We start from the raw sequence: 18,228 nt of genomic DNA on the forward strand, positions 1-18,228 counted from the left end.
AGAGTGAGAATCCCAAGCTGACTCCACGCTGAGCACAGAACCCGTCGCTGGGCTCAATACCAGGACCGTGAGATCATGACGTGAGCCGAAACCAAGAGTCAGTCGCTCAACCGACTGTGTCACCCAAGAGCCCCCGATTCCAGTTTTTAATAGCATCAGGCTAACATAGTCTCCCCAGTGTCTCAATTAAATGATAGAGTCAATGCAATCCCAATCAAATACCAGAATTGGCTAGCAGATCTCAAGTTTAAATGGAAATGCAAAGGATCTGGAACAGCCAAGACAATTTTGGGAAAAATGAACAAATTTACATTACCTAATTTTAATAATTATTATACAATTGTACAACTGTTATAAACCTACATAATCAAGAGTGTCACATTAGTGTAAAGACAGACATAAAGATTAATGGAACAGAATAGAGAACCCAGAAATAGATTCTCACATACATAGTCAATTTTCAATAAAGGTGACAAGGAAATTCAATGGGGAAAGTATAGCCTTTTCCACAAAAGGTACTATATTAATCGGATATTCACATGCTAAAAAAAAATGAACCTTGACCTTCACTTCACATTTTATACAACAATTACCTCGAAATGGACCATGGACCTAAAAGTAAGAACAAAAACTCTAAAACTTCTAGAGGAAAACAATGGAGAAATTCTTTAGGATGGGGAGGTGTTCTCTGCATTTTATAATATTTAGCTGCATCCCAAAGCACATAGTAAAAGGTTAATTATAGCCTAAAATTTCACTCCTACCTCACACCATACAGGATCAGCTCCAAGGGGATTGCAATTCTACGTAGGAAAGATAAAACAATAAAGTTGTGTAAGAGTTAGAGGAGACCTGGAGTCAAGACTCAGTTTAAATAGCGTAGCTGTGTAACCCCTTTTCATTGACAAAAAGGGACTGGACTAGGTCTTAGATCTTAAACTCACGTTTCAAAAAATGTATACGCATTCTTTTCCATGCAGTCTAGAAACTTATCCCAAGGAAATAATAAAACAAGTCTGTAAAAAATATGTGCTAATTGCAAAATTGGCTACAGCTTAAATGGACACCACCAGAAACTAAGTAAGTGATGGTATCTCTAGGCAACCGAATGCTAGGTAGTCCTTAAAAAGGAGCTAGAGCTTTCTATTTTGGTACAAAAAGGTGTCCATGATAAAGTGTTTCTTTTTAAGATTTTTTAAGTTTTTTGTTTTGTTTTGTTTTGTTTTTTTTAGTAAGTACAATCTACCCCCTCAAAGTGGGGCGGGTACTCACAACCCCAAGATCCAGTCGCATGCTCTATGGACTGAGCCAGCCACGACCCCTATTGTCTTGTTTTGTTTTGCTTTAATGAGATTACAGGCGCGCCTGGGTGGCTCAGTCGGTTAAGCGTCTGCCTTGGGCTCAGGTCATGATCCCAGGGTCCTGGGATCCAGCCCCGATCCGGCTCCTTGTTCAGTGGGGAGCCTGCTTCTCCCTCTCCCTCTGCCCGTCCCCTGCTTGTGCTCTCTCTCTCTCTCAAATAAATAAAATCTTAAAAAAATAAAATCAGATTATAGACTAGTAAAAGGTAAAAACAATAAGATCCCCTTTATGTAAAAAAGAATCCATAAATATTTATTCATCGCCTATCATACACAATGTCATTGGGCTGAACACTGGGGACAAACGACAGTCAATAAAACAAATATCCCAGGGGAGAACGAAGACCAAAAAATAAAACAAAGGCAGATATGACTCTTGATGTCATGAAGAAAAATAAGCGTTCAAGAGTGACAGTAGAGGATCTGGTTTTAGTTAGGGTGGTCGAAGAAGGACTCTTCAGAGCTAGAGAGGACACAGACGGCTGCCTCCGCCATGCTGAGAGCTCCGAACTTAACTGTGTGGAGCGAAGTCCCTGGAAGGTCTGAGCTGGGTAATGACCTCCGGTGCTGCCTGAAAGGCTCTGCAAGAAGCTACAAGAAGAGTGGGTTGTGCAGGAGCAAGAACGGGAGCAAGAAGGCCTGTGCAGAGCACCTTGGTGAGGAATGTGAGGCCATGGGAGGAAGCCCCGACGGCCGCTGTCCAGGCACAACTTTAGATTTGCACGAAAACAGAGTTCGGGAGAAAACGCGCCAAAGTGCTGGGGGAACAGGAGATTCATTTCCCCGGAAGTGCAAGTGGTGCACAGTTTGTCACGATTATGCATGTTCGTCAACGAGCACCCAGGCGGGCGGAGAGGGCCCCGCGCGCGCCGTCGGGGCGGGAGCGGCCCCCTGGCGGGGGCGCCCGAGCACCCGCAGCCCGCCGGACCTTCCCGCCGCGCCGCCGGAAGTGCTCTCCTGACCCGCCGCGCCACGCCGCGGGAAGATGGCGCAGGACGCCGGCGACATGGAAGATGGGCAGCTTTCCGACTCGGATTCCGACATGACGGTCGCACCCAGCGACAGGCCGCTGCAGGTCCCGGTGACTGTAAAGGGCAGGCGGGTCATTCGGAGTCGGGAGCGCGCAGCCCGGGCTGAGAAGAGGGGCGGGCGGCGGTGCGGGTGAGGGGCGGGCGTGCGGAGCCGACACTGCGGAAAGGGGCGGGCGGCTATGGGGGGTGAGCAGCTGGCCGGCCGGCTTCCCGGGCCCGGCGGAGGCACGCGGGCCCTGGCGGCGCGGGGGAGGCGCTGGGCGGGGACGCGACAGCGGGCCGTCCGAACCCTGCCCCGGCGTCTCGTTGCCTAGCGGGGCGGCGAGGCTTGCGGCCTCCTGCTGACGGGCGTGCGGCCGGCTCTTCTCCGCCTGCGGCGTGCCGCTCTGGGTTTTCTGAACTTAACGGAGTGTCCCCGCCCGGCACCTGGGGACGGCGGGCAGAAACGTCCCCGGGCGCTCCTTTTTCGCCTTGATCAGATGGGGAGACGGAAAACCGGGAATGAAGTGCATCATTTGCTAAAGGGCCTGGTTTTCCATATCTCCGTCGGACCTAGTTTCGCCATGCAGTAATGTGGCACCGGGTTTTGTATTAACCTCCCCTCTAAATGGGAGTTTGTCTTGATTGCCTGCTAAGTAGCAGACACTTTTGAGCGGGCTTAGCGCCAGGCTGCCTGCGTTCGAAAACTGGCGCCTCCGCTGTGTGACCAGTGGCAGGTTATTTAGCCTAGTGCCCCAATTTGTATAATGGGAATGATAAGAACACGCCAGTGATAGGGTGTTTGTAAGGATTCAGTGAACAGTAATGCCTGACAAATTTTAGATGCTGTGGTTATTTGAAGATGGGAGGACTGCCTCTTAATTGACTTAAATCACCCCCTCCTGCCGCCATTTCTATCACATAATAGCACAAATAACATCCCCTTTATGTAAAAAACAAAAAACAAAACAAAAACCAAAACCATAGATATTTTTTTTTCTTTTTTAAAAGATTTTATTTATTTGAGAGAGAGGGAGAAGCAGGCTTCCTGCTGAGCAAGGAGCCCGACGTGGGACTCGATCCTAGGATCCTGGGATCATGACCTGGGCCAAAGGCAGCCGCTTAACCGACTGAACCACCCAGGCGTCCCACCATAAATATTTCTTGATCACCTATCATATATAATACATAGGGCTGAACACGGGGAAGCTCAGCTAATACTTCGTTTAATACGAAACACAAAGGTGTTCTTTTTTTTTTTTTTAAAGATTTTATTTATTTTAGGGAGAGAGATGGGGTTTGGGCAGAGAGAATCCCAAGCTGAGTGCTGAGGTGCTGAGGTGGAGCCCACGGTGGGGCTTGATTTCAGGACTCTGAGATCATCACCTGAGCCCAAACCAAGAGTCAGCTGCTTAACTGACTGAGCCATCCAGATGCCCCAAGGTGTTCCCTTTTGCATATAGACGTCTTAGGAAATTGATACGAAGGTTTCAGTTTAGGTTTTCAATCTTTTCCAGGTGGTTTTACATAGATTGACCCATTACTTGGTAAACTTAATGCCATGGACTGTGCAGTTTTAATAATATGTCAGGGATTCTTCCCCATCGGAGTTTACTATCTAATCTCAAAAGACTGTGGTCACTAAACCATATAAAGGAAGTTGGATGTGTCCAAATGCAAAAAAAAAAAAAAAACATGTTCGGAAAGAAAGAGAACATATTCTGTTATAACTGTGTTAAGCTTTTAAAATAAAACTTGCCAGGGCGCCTGGGTGGCTCAGTTGGTTAAGCGACTGCCTTCGGCTCAGGTCATGATCCTGGAGTCCCGGGATCGAGTCCCGCGTCGGGCTCCCTGCTCAGCAGGGAGTCTGCTTCTCCCTCTGACCCTCTTCCCTCTCGTGCTCGCGCGCTCTCTCTCTCTCTCTCTCTCAAATAAATAAATAAATAAAATCTTTAAAAAAAATAAAATAAAACTTGCCAGTTATCTTACCAGCAAAAAAGGGTTTATTCTGGAACAGCAGAGAATCACAACTCTGAACAAGTAAGCTAGGGCAAAACCATAGGCAAGTGGGAAACAGAGAGGAATGCTCTTATAGAGGAAGGGGAGAAGTTAAGAGGGGCTGTAAAAAAGTCCACTGGAGTAAACTGGGAATTAAAAGTGGTTTTTTGGGTGCCTGGGTGGCTCAGTCGGTTAAACATTTGCCTTCAGCTCAGGTCATGATCCCAGGGTCCTGGGATCAAGCCCTACATCAGGCTCCCTGCTCCATGAGGAGTCTGCTTCTCCCTCTGCCCCTCCCCCTGCTTGTTTGTCTCTCTCTCTCTCTCTCTCATAAATAAATAAATAAAATCTTTAAAAAGAAAAAAAGTAGTGGCATTTCATTGGCTGAGTTGGGACAGTCTCATTGGCTGGGCTGCTGCCAGGCAAGAAGAAAATCTTCCTCTTGCTGTGTTAGTAAGGTGTATAGGCTTCTTCCTGTAGGAGGTGAAACCTCGCGTCTTTTCCTTTGATAGGACGTGAGAACTTCCCCCTTCAAGCCTCCTGACTCCAGTTTAGTGGGCTTTCCTTTTAATTTTCACAACTGCTACTAACAGTTATTGTGCATGTCATTTTCAAACATCCTGACAATAACTGAAAATCTTCTAACGTGGGAATTAGAGTTTTTTATTTTATTTTATTTTTTAGATTTTATTTATTTATTCATGAGAGAGAGAGGGAGGGAGGGAGAAGCGGGCTACTTGTGGGACTCAGTCTCAATCCTGAGGTCATGACCTGACCCGAAGGCAGACGCTTAACCAACTGAGCCACCCAGGTGCCTCTAAAGAGCTTTTTAGAAATAGGCTTTAGAACTAAGTTCTGTATTAGCTTTAGAAATAACGAGTTTGTGGTTTTAAAATTGGCAAATTCCATGTGGAACTTTAGAAAAGTAGGGACTGGATTGGTTTCAGAGATTCATTGAGGATTGTTCTGCTTCAGTGGGCCAACTGAATCCCTAAATATATATATTTTTTTTAAATAGCACATGGTGGGTAGGTTTAATGTATTTGGTGGAATTGACGGTATTTCCTTTCACTTGCAGAAAACACTAAGTGGGGACAGCACAGTGAGGCCCTTCCAGGGTACTGCAACACCATGTGCGCCGGTATCACATTATCGGACTGTTAAAAGTGTGGATTCAAGTGAAGAGAGTTTTTCTGATTCAGATGATGATAGCTCCCTTTGGAAACGCAAGCGACAGAAATGTTTTAACCCTCCTCCGAAGCCAGAGCCTTTTCAGTTTGGCCAGAGCAGCCAGAAACCACCTGTTCCTGGAGGAAAGAAGGTTAACAACATATGGGGTGCTGTGCTACAAGAACAGAATCAAGATGCAGTGGCCACTGAACTTGGTATCTTGGGGATGGAGGGTACCATTGACAAAAGCAGACAATCCGAGACTTACAATTATTTACTTGCTAAGAAACTTAAGAGGGAATCCCAAGAACATATGAAAGAATTGGACAAAGAGCTAGATGAATATATGCATGGTGGCAAAAGAATGGGATCAAAGGAAGAGGAAAATGGGCAAGGTCATCCCAAACGGAAACGACCTGTCAAAGACAGACTTGGGGACAGACTGGAAATGAACTACAAAGGCCGGTATGAGATCACAGAAGACGATTCGCAAGAGAAAGTCGCCGATGAAATTTCTTTCAGGTGAGCATTAAAATGTGGCCTGCAGAGGAGCACTTGACCAATTACTGTCTTCCATTTATGGGAAATAATTCCAAATGCATTAAGGATGATGTTTCTTTTGAGATTTTTTTAATTCTAGGAATGGGCTTCCTTGGTTATAGGAATATATCTGTGTTTCCTTAAATGGACAGGTCTGATAAAATAATGAATTTTGTAAACTTTTATGAATTTTTTTTTTTGCTTTTATGAACTCTTAATGACTTTGGCCATTTAGTGCTTGGGAGCTCTTTAGATCAAAGCATATCTTTTTAAATCATGGGTGTTTGGTTTTTGCTTTGTTTTGTTTGTTTTTAGTATTTTCAGATATTCATGACCTTTTATAACTTCATTGAGGCATATTATACACATGATAAAATTCACCCATTTTGGGTGTTGATTGGTTAGTAAATTTATCAGTTTTACGACCATCACCATAAATCACTTTTTTAAAAACACCACCCTAATATCCATCGTTACCATGTGCCCATTTAAAGGTATTTTTTTCAAGATTTTTATTTATTTATTTATTTGACAGGGAGAGAGAGAGCACTCATGCGCAGTGCGCACAAGCAGGGGCAGTGGCAGGCAGAGGGAGAAGCAGGCTCCCCGCAGAGCAGGGAGCCCCATGTGGGGCTCGATCCCAGGACCCCGGGATCATGACCTGAGCCGAAGGCAGATGCTTAACCAGCTGAGCCACCCAGGCGCCCCTAAAGTTATTCTTTGTTCCTACCCCAGATGACTACTGGTCTACTGTCTGTTGGCATAAATTTGCATTTTCTGGACATTTCATAATAATGGAATCATACAGTGTGTGGTCTGTATGTGTAATGTTTTTGAGATTGGTCCATTTTGTAGTAGGCATCAACACTTAATTTCTTAATTTCTGTACATATACAAACATGCATATTGCTATTCCACTTTTTGACTATCATGAATAATGCTCTAGAGCTTTGACATGCAGATATTTAGGACATGTATTTTAATTTTTACTGGTAAACACCTAGAAGTAGAATTTCTTGGTGTATGGTAAATTGATACTTCATTTTATTTTCAACAAGTTCAGATTTTGTTTAACTTTCTTATCTCTAAGTGATTAATGAACAGTGTCACAAATTTTAAAACAGATATGGTTCAAGAGTAATAATGCTAATACTGGACTTTTAACCTACAGAGTGAGTTTGGAATTTGACTGTTGGAAAGGAATTTTGAGATTTTGTAAACCACAGCCTTCATTTTATGGATAAGGAAACAGACCCAGTAGTTAATAGGGCTTGTCCAAAGTCACAGTTTTAAGTGTCAGATTTGGAACTAAACCTTGGTTGCTTTGTTCCTAGTGCTCTTTCTTCAATAATGCACTGCCTCTTGTTGAGAAGGAGCAAGAAAACCAGGTCTAGTTAGAGAACTTCCATGTTAATCCTCATTCATCTCTATAGAGTGTGGACTGTGACGTGAGAAGTGTTAGTTAGACTTCCTGTGTTTTTACCTCTCAGTGGTAAGATGAAAAGTATCTACTTCATAAGGTTGTTGAGATAATTAATTGAGATAATGCATACAAAGTTTTTAGGATTGTGCTCATCCCATAGTAAGTCATCAGTAAATATTAGCTGTGGCCTTTGTTCTGAGGCAGAGAGACTGAGAGGAAGATCCTATCCACTTTAAAGCTCCCACACATCTCTGGAGTTAGAGCTAACTTGTAGGCATGATAATTGAAAGCATAGTGTATGTTTGTTACTTGTTTTGACAAGAGTTTAGGCTTGCATTCCCCTTGCTGGATGTGCACATTTATTTTGAAATTCACCATAATCCATTAAGGCAAAATGAAGAGGCCAGTTCTGAGACTTGAGATGGAACCTTGAGTTTATTATCTCTTTGGGTGACCCAAGATAGTAGTGTTGGTATGTCAGTGATTCTAAAGTTAAATATTGAAGATTGCCAAAAGCAGATGTTACCAGAATAGGATTTTGATCCTACTTGGGGATTAAACTGGAGACAAAGGTACGTTTCTTCAACTTCATACAGCAAATATTTATTCTGTTTGTTCCTTATCAGGTTGCAGGAACCAAAGAAAGATCTGATAGCGCGAGTAGTGAGGATAATTGGGAACAAAAAAGCAATTGAACTTCTGATGGAAACTGCTGAAGTTGAACAAAATGGTGGCCTTTTTATAATGGTAAGACTTACTGCTCTGTTGTTTCTATTTTATATTGTGTTTCATGTGATTTTTTTTTTTTTTTACAAAATAAACTTGTCTCTGTTGGATTTCTTATTTATCAGTATATTACAGTGTGGCTCAGATTTTAAAAAACTGAATTTAAAAGTTATGTATAGTTAGTTTTTGCAATTATTACTTTCCTTACAAAAACCATACATAGGGGCCCCTGGGTGGCTTAGTGGTTGAGCGTTTGCCTTCAGCTCAGGTCATGATCCCAGGGTCCTGGGATCGAGCTCCTCATTGGGCTCCCAGCTCCGTGGGGAGCCTGCCTCTCCCTCTCCCACTTCCCGTGCTTGTGTTCCCTCTCTCGCTATGTCTCTCTGTGTCAGATAAATAAAATTAAAAAAAAAAAAAACATACATAAATTGTATCCTGTTAGTGTGCAGTCAACAATGCATCTCTTATAGGATTCAGTGAGAGTAGGGGCTGAAATTTTAAGAAAACAATCTAGAGGGAACTTGGAAACTCAAATTTTAAGAATACAGGTTTTAGAATTTGAGATACCTTGTTTTGAATTCTGGGTCTGCAACTTAATCGGTGTGAGATGTGGCTAAATTATTTGACTTTTCAGAGCCTCTTTCTCCCAGGTACAGATTGGGGACTCATCCTATGTTACAAGGATTAGACAAGATGATGCACATAAAATATTTACCACAGTGTGCCCAGCCCTTAGTTGGCAGTGATGAACAGACATGTTGCTTTGGTAACATGTTGCTTGGATTTGTGTAATTCATGCATTCTTAAAAATTGATTCTTGGGACCAAAAAACAAAAACCCACATATATAGGTATAAAACACAGGTAGATATACAGTGTATCGGTGAATATTAAAGTCCCATGGGTGGTGGGGTGGGGTAGGGGAAGCAACAGTGAAAAAAACTTGAGAAACACTTTAGTATTTGTTTTTCTTTACACTTTACCGTTTTGTTTTCTGTTGTTTTAACTCAAGTTTAGTTGACATACAAAAATAATTTTAGCTATACAACATAGTGATTTGACAGTTATAAACATTATAGAATGCTCACCACAATGAGCGTAGTTATCAGCTATCTCCATACAAAGTTATTACAATATATTTTTTTAAGATTTTACTTATTAGAGAGAGAGAACATGAGCGGTGGGGAGGGGCAGAGGGAGAAGCAGACTCCCTGCTAGGCAGGAAACCCAACTCAGGACTCTCTCCCAGGACCCTGGGATCATGACGTGAGCCGAAGGCAGATGTTTAACTGACTGAGCCACCCAGGCGCCCCAAAGTTATTACAATATTATGGATTATATTGCCCATGCTGTACTTTCCATCCCTGTGACTTTATTGTGTCACTGGAAGTTTGTACCTGTTAATCCTCTTCACCTGTTTTGCCCATTCCCCACCCCCTGCCCCTCTGGCAGCCACCAGTTTGTTCTCTGTATTTATGAGTCTCTTTCTAGTTTTTTGGTAAACAAGTATGTTTTGGTTTTTAGATTTCACATATAAGTGAAGTCATCTGGTATTTGGCTTGTTCTTTCTGACTTAGCATGATATCCTCTATGTCCATTCATGATGTGAATGGCAAGACTTCATACTTTCTTATAGCCAAGTGATATTTCATCATATGTATAGAGATACATATAGAGATATATATCATCTTTACCCATCATTGGACATTTAGGTTGCTTTCATATTTTGGCTGTTTTAAATAATACTGTAGTAAACATAGGGGTCCATATGTCTTTTCAAATTCATGTTTTTGTTTTCTTTGGTTGAATACCCAGCAGTGGAATTGCTGAATCATACGGTATTTCTTTTTTTTTTTTTTTTTAAGAGGAATGAAAGAGGAACACTCTTTTTTTTAAAGATTTTATTTATTTTTTTGTCAGAGAGAGAAAGCACAAGCAGGGGGAGCGGCAGGCAGAGCAGGTAGAGGGAGAAGCAGGCTCTCTGCCAAGCAAGGAGCCCGATGTGGGACTCGATCCCAGGACCCTGGGATCATGACCTGAGCTGAAGGCAGACGCTTAAGCAACTGAGCCACCCAGGTGTCCCTCATACGGTATTTCTCTTTTGAGTTTTTGAGGAACCTCCATACCGTTTTCCGTACTGGCTGTACCAGTTTACATTCCCACCAACAGTGCACAGAAATTCCCTTTTCTCCACATTCTCACCAGCATTTCTTATTTCCTGTTGTCTTGATACTAGCCATTCTGACAGATGTGAAGTAAGGAACACTTTACTGCTTGAGAATGGCAAAAAGAGCACCACTCTGGTTAAGGGCCCGATCACAGGCAGTGGTACTTTATCCCATATGGTTTTGGAGATCTCATTTAATTCAGCTTTCACCGCAGGGTGAGGATGAAGTTTGAATGGCTCCTTCTTATTTGCTCCTCATGAATCTGAATGGTAACATCACATGAGAGTGAATCAATATTATGCTGTGGAAATGGAGAGAAAGGAAACCAGTGAGAATTGATAGCATTGGCTGAGGAAATAGCGTGTGAATATAGATTATGGAAGTCAAAACAGAACTTGATGACAAAACAAATTACAATAATCATGAATGTACTGGCACCATTGTTTGTCACTGCTGAGGTACCTGGATTTTTTAGTTGAGCCCAAAGTTACAGATTCATTAATATCTTAATACTGTAGTAATAAAAGTTTATATCGTAGTGAGCTAGTGAAAATCTCCTGGTTGTTGGAAAGATGCAAGTCCAAATTCACTTTCTTTTAATGGACAGTTTTCTTTTTTTTGTTCTTTTAAAGATTTTATTAATTATTAGAGAGCACGAGTAAGGTGAGGGTCAGAGGGAGAGGGAGAAGCAGACTCCCGGCTGAGCAGGGAGCCCGATGCGGGGCTCGATCCCAGGACCCTGGGATCATGACCTGAGCCGAAGGCAGACGCCTCACTGACTGAGCCACCCAGTCGCCCTAATGGACATTTTTCTTGTACAATTATTTATTGCTGTGTACTAGGCACTGTTGTAGACACAGCAATCTTACATTGTAGGTGGGGGTGGGAGGGAGACAATATGTAAAGAATAAATACATGTTCAGGTATGTTAGAAAGTGATAAATGCTATGGTAAAAGAAATAGAGGTATGGAGGTATGGAGAAGAGAGGAGCACATTGCAGTTAAACTGTGGTGATCAGGGTAGACCTTTTTATTTCTTTAGGTACCTTTCTGTTTAAAAGATGCTTTAGGCCATTCATAGGAACAGTCTACACAGTATCATTTTTCTCTTTCTTTTTGTAGAATGGTAGTCGAAGAAGAACACCAGGTGGAGTTTTCCTGAATCTCCTGAAAAATACTCCTAGTATCAGTGAGGAACAAATTAAGGTAAAAATTATACTGTCCTTGACTTTAAGATCTATCATAATTTCACTTCTACTTGGGTTCTAGCTTCATATTCTCTTAATCCCCATCACCTGTTCTGCCTTAACTTGACCAGTTCTGTCAGTGTCTCATTTCAAGTAAAACATGTGCCTTTGTAAACTGCCTCCTCTTCTTCTTCCCTTTCCAAGCCAAGGTCACAATTTCTGTTATGTCGTTTTCCTGGCCTTTTAGCACGTAATTATTTTTTCTACGCTCCTACAACTTTTTATTAATGAAAAATTTCAAACGTGCAGAATAGATGAAAGAATAATAGGATGAATTTCCTACCCTTAGATTTAGGGGTTATTAATATTTTGAGATTCTTACCTTACAGTTGTTTTTCTATACCATTTGGTAATAAGTAGTGAACATCGTGACACTCAGCTCTAATTATTTCAATGAGCATCTGTCAATAATAAGGACAGTTTCCTACATAGCTTTGCCTTAGAGAAGGAAAAACAACTTCATAGTATCATCCAATATCTTGACCTTATTCCAATTTCCTGAATTGTCCCAAGAATGTATTGTCTACCTCCCCCCGCCCCCAAAACCAGGATCCTGTCTAGATTTCCATTGTATCTCTTTTGCTCATTTTAACTCCACGTTTTCTTTTGTGATTTAGACCTTTTGAAGAGTCTGAGATGGTTATCTAATAGAACATACCACATTCTGGTCATTGTCTCCTCGTGGATTTGTTTCATTCATTCTTCTGTCTCCAGGAATTCTTATAAACTAGAATCTAAGCTTTTCAGTATTAATCATTTTTGCATTACTAGAATGCATATAGGATATGGGAAGTTCTTTTACCATGTGAGATTTTCACAGCTCAGAATTTATCTTTTAATTTGTTAATTAAGGAACATGATGACGTTTAGCAGATCTGATCAAGATGGAGAACTTGCTTCTTGCATAGGAAAGAGGTGGTAGGTACACAGGCAACGCAGATGGTGTATTTGAGCAGCTTTGTGTTCTCTTTACAGTAACAGTGGGTAATACAGGTCGGAGGAATGTGGTTGAGCCATTTATAATGCTAATGAAGACAGATAAGTGAAAGTCACTTCTCTGGAGCTGCCACTCCTTGTGAGTTTATTTTACATCTGCTCAGTGTTAGATTTTTTTTCCTCAAGTTTTCTGGCTGTCCACTTCCAGTTATTTTTTAAAAATCTATTGTTGAAATTCCTACAGGAAACGTTACTGTTATCGCACATTTGAAATCTCTTGTCCATAACTGCCTTTTTTCCTCATTGGAACAATGACTTTGATAAATTTGTAACAATGTAATTTTCCTTACTAATTACGTAATTAGTAGAGCAGAGCTTTTGCTTATGTTCTCCCGCCTCCCCCACTGTGATCCCTGACAAAAGGTGTACACTGAGAAGGAACATCCTTCTAAGGAACATTAAACATTGTTTGATAGTAAAATGTCAGAGGAATAGCATGATGTGATAAAAAGAATTCTCTAACATTCACATTCAAAATCTGGGTTTTAATCTTAATTTTGCCATCTAGTAATTATATGACTGAGCAGATCACTTACTCTCCCTTAGCCTTAATTTTCTCAGTTATAAAGTGGGGACTTTTTAGTAAGTGTCCTGCCTTTTGCATAGAGCTCTAAAAGGATTAAATAAAGTGGTTTCTGGAAAAACTTCTTGTAGGTAACTAAACTTTGGACAATTTCCACAAGCAGAAGAGAAGAAAATAACATTTATTCACCATGTTCCCAGCACTAGGCCAAATATTTATAGGACTTAATCTGTACCAGGTTCTATCAGAGTGGATGTTACCATGGTATGCACATGAAAAGTAACAAAAATGATCCTCCTGGGATCCCGCAGAATACTGACTTGAAACTGGTTGTTTTCACTGAATCATGTCTTCGAACTTCAGTTCTAACTCATTGTGGAGAAAGAGATTTTAATGTTAGTAGGTTATGTTAAGCTACCAGAAACACTGCATTATAACAACAAACAAACATTTGAAATATCTAATAATAGAAGAGTGTTAACCCAGAGGGACATTTTTATTTATTTATTTATTTATTTAAGATTTTATTTATTAGAATGAGATAGAGAGCATGAGAGGGGAGAGGGTCAGAGGGAGAAGCAGACTCCCCGCTGAGCAGGGAGCCCGATGTAGGACTCGATCCCGGGACTCCAGGATCATGACCTGAGCCGAAGGCAGTCGCTCAACCAACTGAGCCACCCAGGCGCACCAGAGGGACATTTTTAAAGTGACTACGCTGTAGCCTCCATTTTTGTGAAGCGTCTTAAGAAAAGGAGAAAAATGAAGTAATACCGAATTTTTTAAAAAGGCAAAAACTACAAATTTAGAACAAAAAAGAGGCATGGGACAATTAATTGATATGTAAAACACCAAAGAGTTACCAATGATTTGGTCTGCTCCAGAGGATTATAAATGCTTTGGCTTTTAAGATATTTCTGTGTTTTTCCAAATTTTCTGCATGTGCATGGATTGAGTCCTTTTGTTATCAGAGGAAAATACCTAAAGCAAATAGAATTTCATCATAGGTAATTTCAGATCATCTAAATGATCATGTTATAATTACTGTTTTGATCACTATAATGCTAATAATCAGTCCGTAGAACTTGGAAGCCAGAACCGAACTGAGTGGGCTTGTTTGTGGTTTTTTTATTTGATTTCGTTTTGGTATATGACATACCATTTTGTTTTGGTTTGTAGTTGTTTAAGTTTTGTTTTGGAAAATACAAAGTTTGTGAGAGAAAAAAAGATTAGGAGTAGTTAAAAAGTTAATTTGCTATATTTTTAAAAAGCTCAGCTCTACTGGTCTCCCTCTGCAAATAGTGTACCGTTTAGGTTCTTAACTTGTAAAATGAATTCTGTGCAGGTAGATAGGGAAGGGAGGAGAAAAAGCTCCCGGTGAATGATCCCTTGTCTGCATTTGTTGTAACAACATGAACAACAGTTTACAGCGGCATTTCCCTGGGCCATTGCCCTGTTGGTTCTGCCACATTCGTAACCTATGGAATATCATTCCTTTTTCACGTGTTTGGAGGCAAAAGGGAAACTATCATTTTACTTGGTGTTGCCAAGCACTGTACTCCTCAGACTTGTTTTTTTCGAGGTGCTTGGATGAGCTTTCCCATGAAATGGGAATCCTTCCCCTCGCAGCTGCTCTTTATCTCTGCCCTTGGCGGGGAAGCAGACCCTTGAAAAAATTGTGAGTTGTCACACTTCTGTGAAGGCAACACCATGGGTTTTCAGAATGCGAATATGGAAAACTAATACACGAGCTTACACTTGATACCTTCACATGTTGGCTCTGCAGTCTTGTGCCTTCTCCCCTCATCTGATCTTAGCGTATGTGCTGCCGAAGTGGGCGCTCTCGCTTTCCTCATCTGAAGAGGGTAATACCCACTTGATAAGGTTCTGCTGACAATGAAAAATCCTTAGCACGATACCTGCCATATAAAGTGCTCATTCAGTAAATGGTACCTATCTGAAGTCACTTTTTTTGGTCCTGCTTCCACTTCTTACACCTGTACCCTCCTTCTCCACCCCCAGTCTTGTCATTCCTTTAGCAGGTACTTTAATTCCTCCTTTCCATCAAAGCTTTCACCTTCTGAAGCCTTCCCTTGTTGCCTTAATTTCAGGGCTCCTTACTCCTTCCTCTGCTAGTTCTCTGTGCGGCTTGTAACTATTCAGCATAAATATTAGGAGAGGGCCTCCTTTATTTCACCATCGTCCATAGTACTTTTTATAAACAAGAGGGGATTTGTAATTTGTGCACTTTAGGAATATGATAGGGAGTGACTTGGTTATAGCTTTTAGTAGTCCCTTCCCAGAAGATCCGAGGGTGTCAGAAGTGTGTCCTGCCTATCCTAACTTCTCTTTTAGACCTTGGAACCTTCTCTGTTTTAGTATAGTCATTTTTGGCCTTGTCTTTAGATTCCTCATCTACTTTTCTTTTTGTAGCCTCTGAAACTACACTTCTCTATGTGCATCAAGGTTCCCAGGTGCTATTTTGTTTTCCCATGTAGTAGTTGAATGAAACACATTTTCTCCTTTGGCTCTCATCTGCTGGTGATTTTGCCTCTTGGAGGACGTTGGGCAGTGCCTAGGGATGTGTTTTGTTGTCTCAGTTTGGGGATGGCAGGGTTCTGTGCTGATGGGGCGAGGCCAGGTATGCTGCTAACCCTCCGGCATACAGCAGAGATCGAGCTGGAGGTTTTAGATTGCCCAGGTGGAGAAGCCCTGTACTAACAATCTCATATTTTTCTGTTACAAAATCCCTCTTCTAACATCCTGGAATATATCCCAATGCTGATTATATTATTTTTATGCCTCATGACAGATTTACATTCCTCACGCTAATTACAGTAACATTTTTTTAAAGGATGGATTTTTTTCCATTGTGTAGGTTACATGATCATACTTAGTCACACCCTTCAGGCATGGCTTGGTTTCTTAGCATGTGCAGTCACATATGGTTATGATGCCATTTCAAAGTTAGTAAACCCTTATTCCAAAGACTTCTGTTTTCTTGGGACAGAATAGATTTTATTTAAATCCTGAACAACATGATTTTTCTACCGTATCTTCCCATTTAGGAAGCCTGTGGCTAAAGAGATGGTATGTGATGGTTGAATAAGCATGCGCCCCAGAGCTAACATGAGGTTAAGTTTGAATTACAGCTTCATCCTCTGGTTGCAGTGGGGTCTTCCCTGCTACCTTGGACTCTGTGTCCTCTTAGAGTCTAATAATATTTGCTTGTTTTTTGTGAGAAATGAAGATAACGTAAAGGAAGCCTTCTAATAAACGTTCAGTAAATGGCAGTTTTTACGTCCGAGTCGTTCTTTTATTGTAGGACATTTTCTACGTTGAAAATCAAAAGGAGTATGAAAATAAAAAGGCTGCTAGAAAGAGGAGAACACAAGTGTTGGGGAAAAAGATGAAACAAGCTATTAAAAATCTAAATTTTCAAGAAGATGATGATACATCGCGAGAAACTTTCGCAAGTGATACAAACGAGGCTCTGGCCTCTCTTGACGAGCCGCAGGAAGGCCACGGAGAGACAAAGCTGGATGCAGAGGAAGCCATCGAGGTGGATCATTCGCACGATTTGGACATCTTTTAGTACATTTGGAGGAATAAGCCTTTTTAGAATAACCTTGTAATAAGCCATTTCTACTGAAGTTGCTTTGTTTTACTTTGCACTGATACATGTAAAAATCCGGAGAGAAAGAACTTTTTTTTTCTTGTTTAAAATAAAGTTGAATCTGTGGGGAGATGAATGTTATTGATAGAAACATTTCTCATGTCTGACAAAATACTTACAAGTATATATAGCAGAGGATTTAATTTCTCAATCTCTTGCATGTGTTAGTTATTACTAGTTGATAGTTACTTTTGTCCAGGTTGTTGTAACATGCCATTTAAAAATTTGTTTTCTTTTTCTGATTTATCCTTGCAGTGAGTTATGATTGGTTTCAAAACATTCCATTAAAAGATCCTAATAAGGCACATACATTGTTAAGCTGTTATAAATGCATTCAAATTTAGTTTTTCTGGGTTCTAAGAACTTTTAGGCAGTTGTAAGGACAGAGACTAAAAAAATAGGTTTATACTGATGGCTCTTAACCACTTATTTGTCCAGAAGTAAATTAACATCAGAAGCTTTTCAAAGAAATATTGGTTCTTATCTTTAACTTTGTTTTTTACTTCTTTCTAATTACTCGATCATACACTCAATACTAGAATATGATCCATACCTGTGTAATTACTTTGGACATTTACAAAATTCACAGTGGTTGCCTGCCTAAGACTGTTTTACCTTATGTTAAGGAAGTTGGGTATTAAAAATGTTACATCTGCCTGAAGTGTCAAATTACTCATTTTTATTGAAGGAAATAAGGGGAGTTAAGGTGTTCTAAGGGTTGACTATGGTTTACAAAATAAACAAAAATCTGTAGGAAGCAATTATAAACTATTCTTTACAGACAGTATTTAAAGTCTTTCTGTAGTTCCTGGAATACATAGTCACCAAAGTTGGATCTAAGAATATCAGTGGGAAAAGAAGAGGAAAGTGGTTATTGGTTGCTTTTTATTCATAAAGAATGCAAAAATAAAATTAGATTTTGGGCAGTCCTTAATGCACTTCAAGTGACTTTTTTTTTTAAAGATTTATTTATTTAAGTAATCTCTACACCCAGCCTGGGGCTTGAACTCAAGACTCCAAGATCACGAGTCTCATGCTCCTCTGACTGAGCCAGCCAGGTGCCCCTCAAGGGGCTATTTTTTTTTAATCTCAGATATTCTTGCATAAAATGGCTATAATCAAGGGAAGAAAGTATTTTAAATAGGTAACTGAATATTGTTCCTGAGATTATTCACGAGAGATGATTTTAAAGGTGTAATACACTGGGAAAGATAACATTCACTTAACTGCTACTTTCGTTTTTTTGTGTTTTTTTTACTTTTTTTTGTTTAAAGATTTTATTTATTTACTTGACAGAGACACGGCGAGAGCAGGAACACAAGCAGGGGGAGCGGGAGAGGGAGAAGCAGGCTTCCCGCCGAGCAGGGAGCCCGATGCGGGGCTCGATCCCAGGA

At 40.8% G+C, this 18,228-nt stretch overlaps 1 protein-coding gene across 2 annotated transcripts; it reads left to right on the top strand.

Annotated features, from left to right (window-relative positions):
* The first annotated feature begins 2,313 nt into the window (after positions 1–2,313).
* Positions 2,314–17,489, top strand: PHAX (phosphorylated adaptor for RNA export). 2 transcript variants are annotated; one of them, XM_025860956.2, is made up of 5 exons: positions 2,314–2,436; positions 5,448–6,061; positions 8,129–8,249; positions 11,518–11,601; positions 16,484–17,489. In XM_025860956.2, the coding sequence occupies exons 1-5, from the start codon at positions 2,347–2,349 to the stop codon at positions 16,751–16,753; spliced, it is 1,179 nt and encodes a 392-aa protein (XP_025716741.1). In that variant the 5' UTR covers positions 2,314–2,346; the 3' UTR covers positions 16,754–17,489. The 2 variants fall into 2 exon arrangements, with proteins under 2 accessions (XP_025716741.1, XP_025716740.1); XM_025860955.2 differs by having other exon boundaries at positions 2,328–2,442.
* Positions 17,490–18,228: the final 739 nt, after the last annotated feature.

This window comes from Callorhinus ursinus, unplaced genomic scaffold (genome assembly GCF_003265705.2).
Source record: "Callorhinus ursinus isolate GAN/ISIS: 27379988/994484 unplaced genomic scaffold, GSC_fseal_2.0 scaffold30, whole genome shotgun sequence".
In the NCBI taxonomy this organism is placed as follows: Eukaryota; Metazoa; Chordata; class Mammalia; order Carnivora; family Otariidae; genus Callorhinus; species Callorhinus ursinus.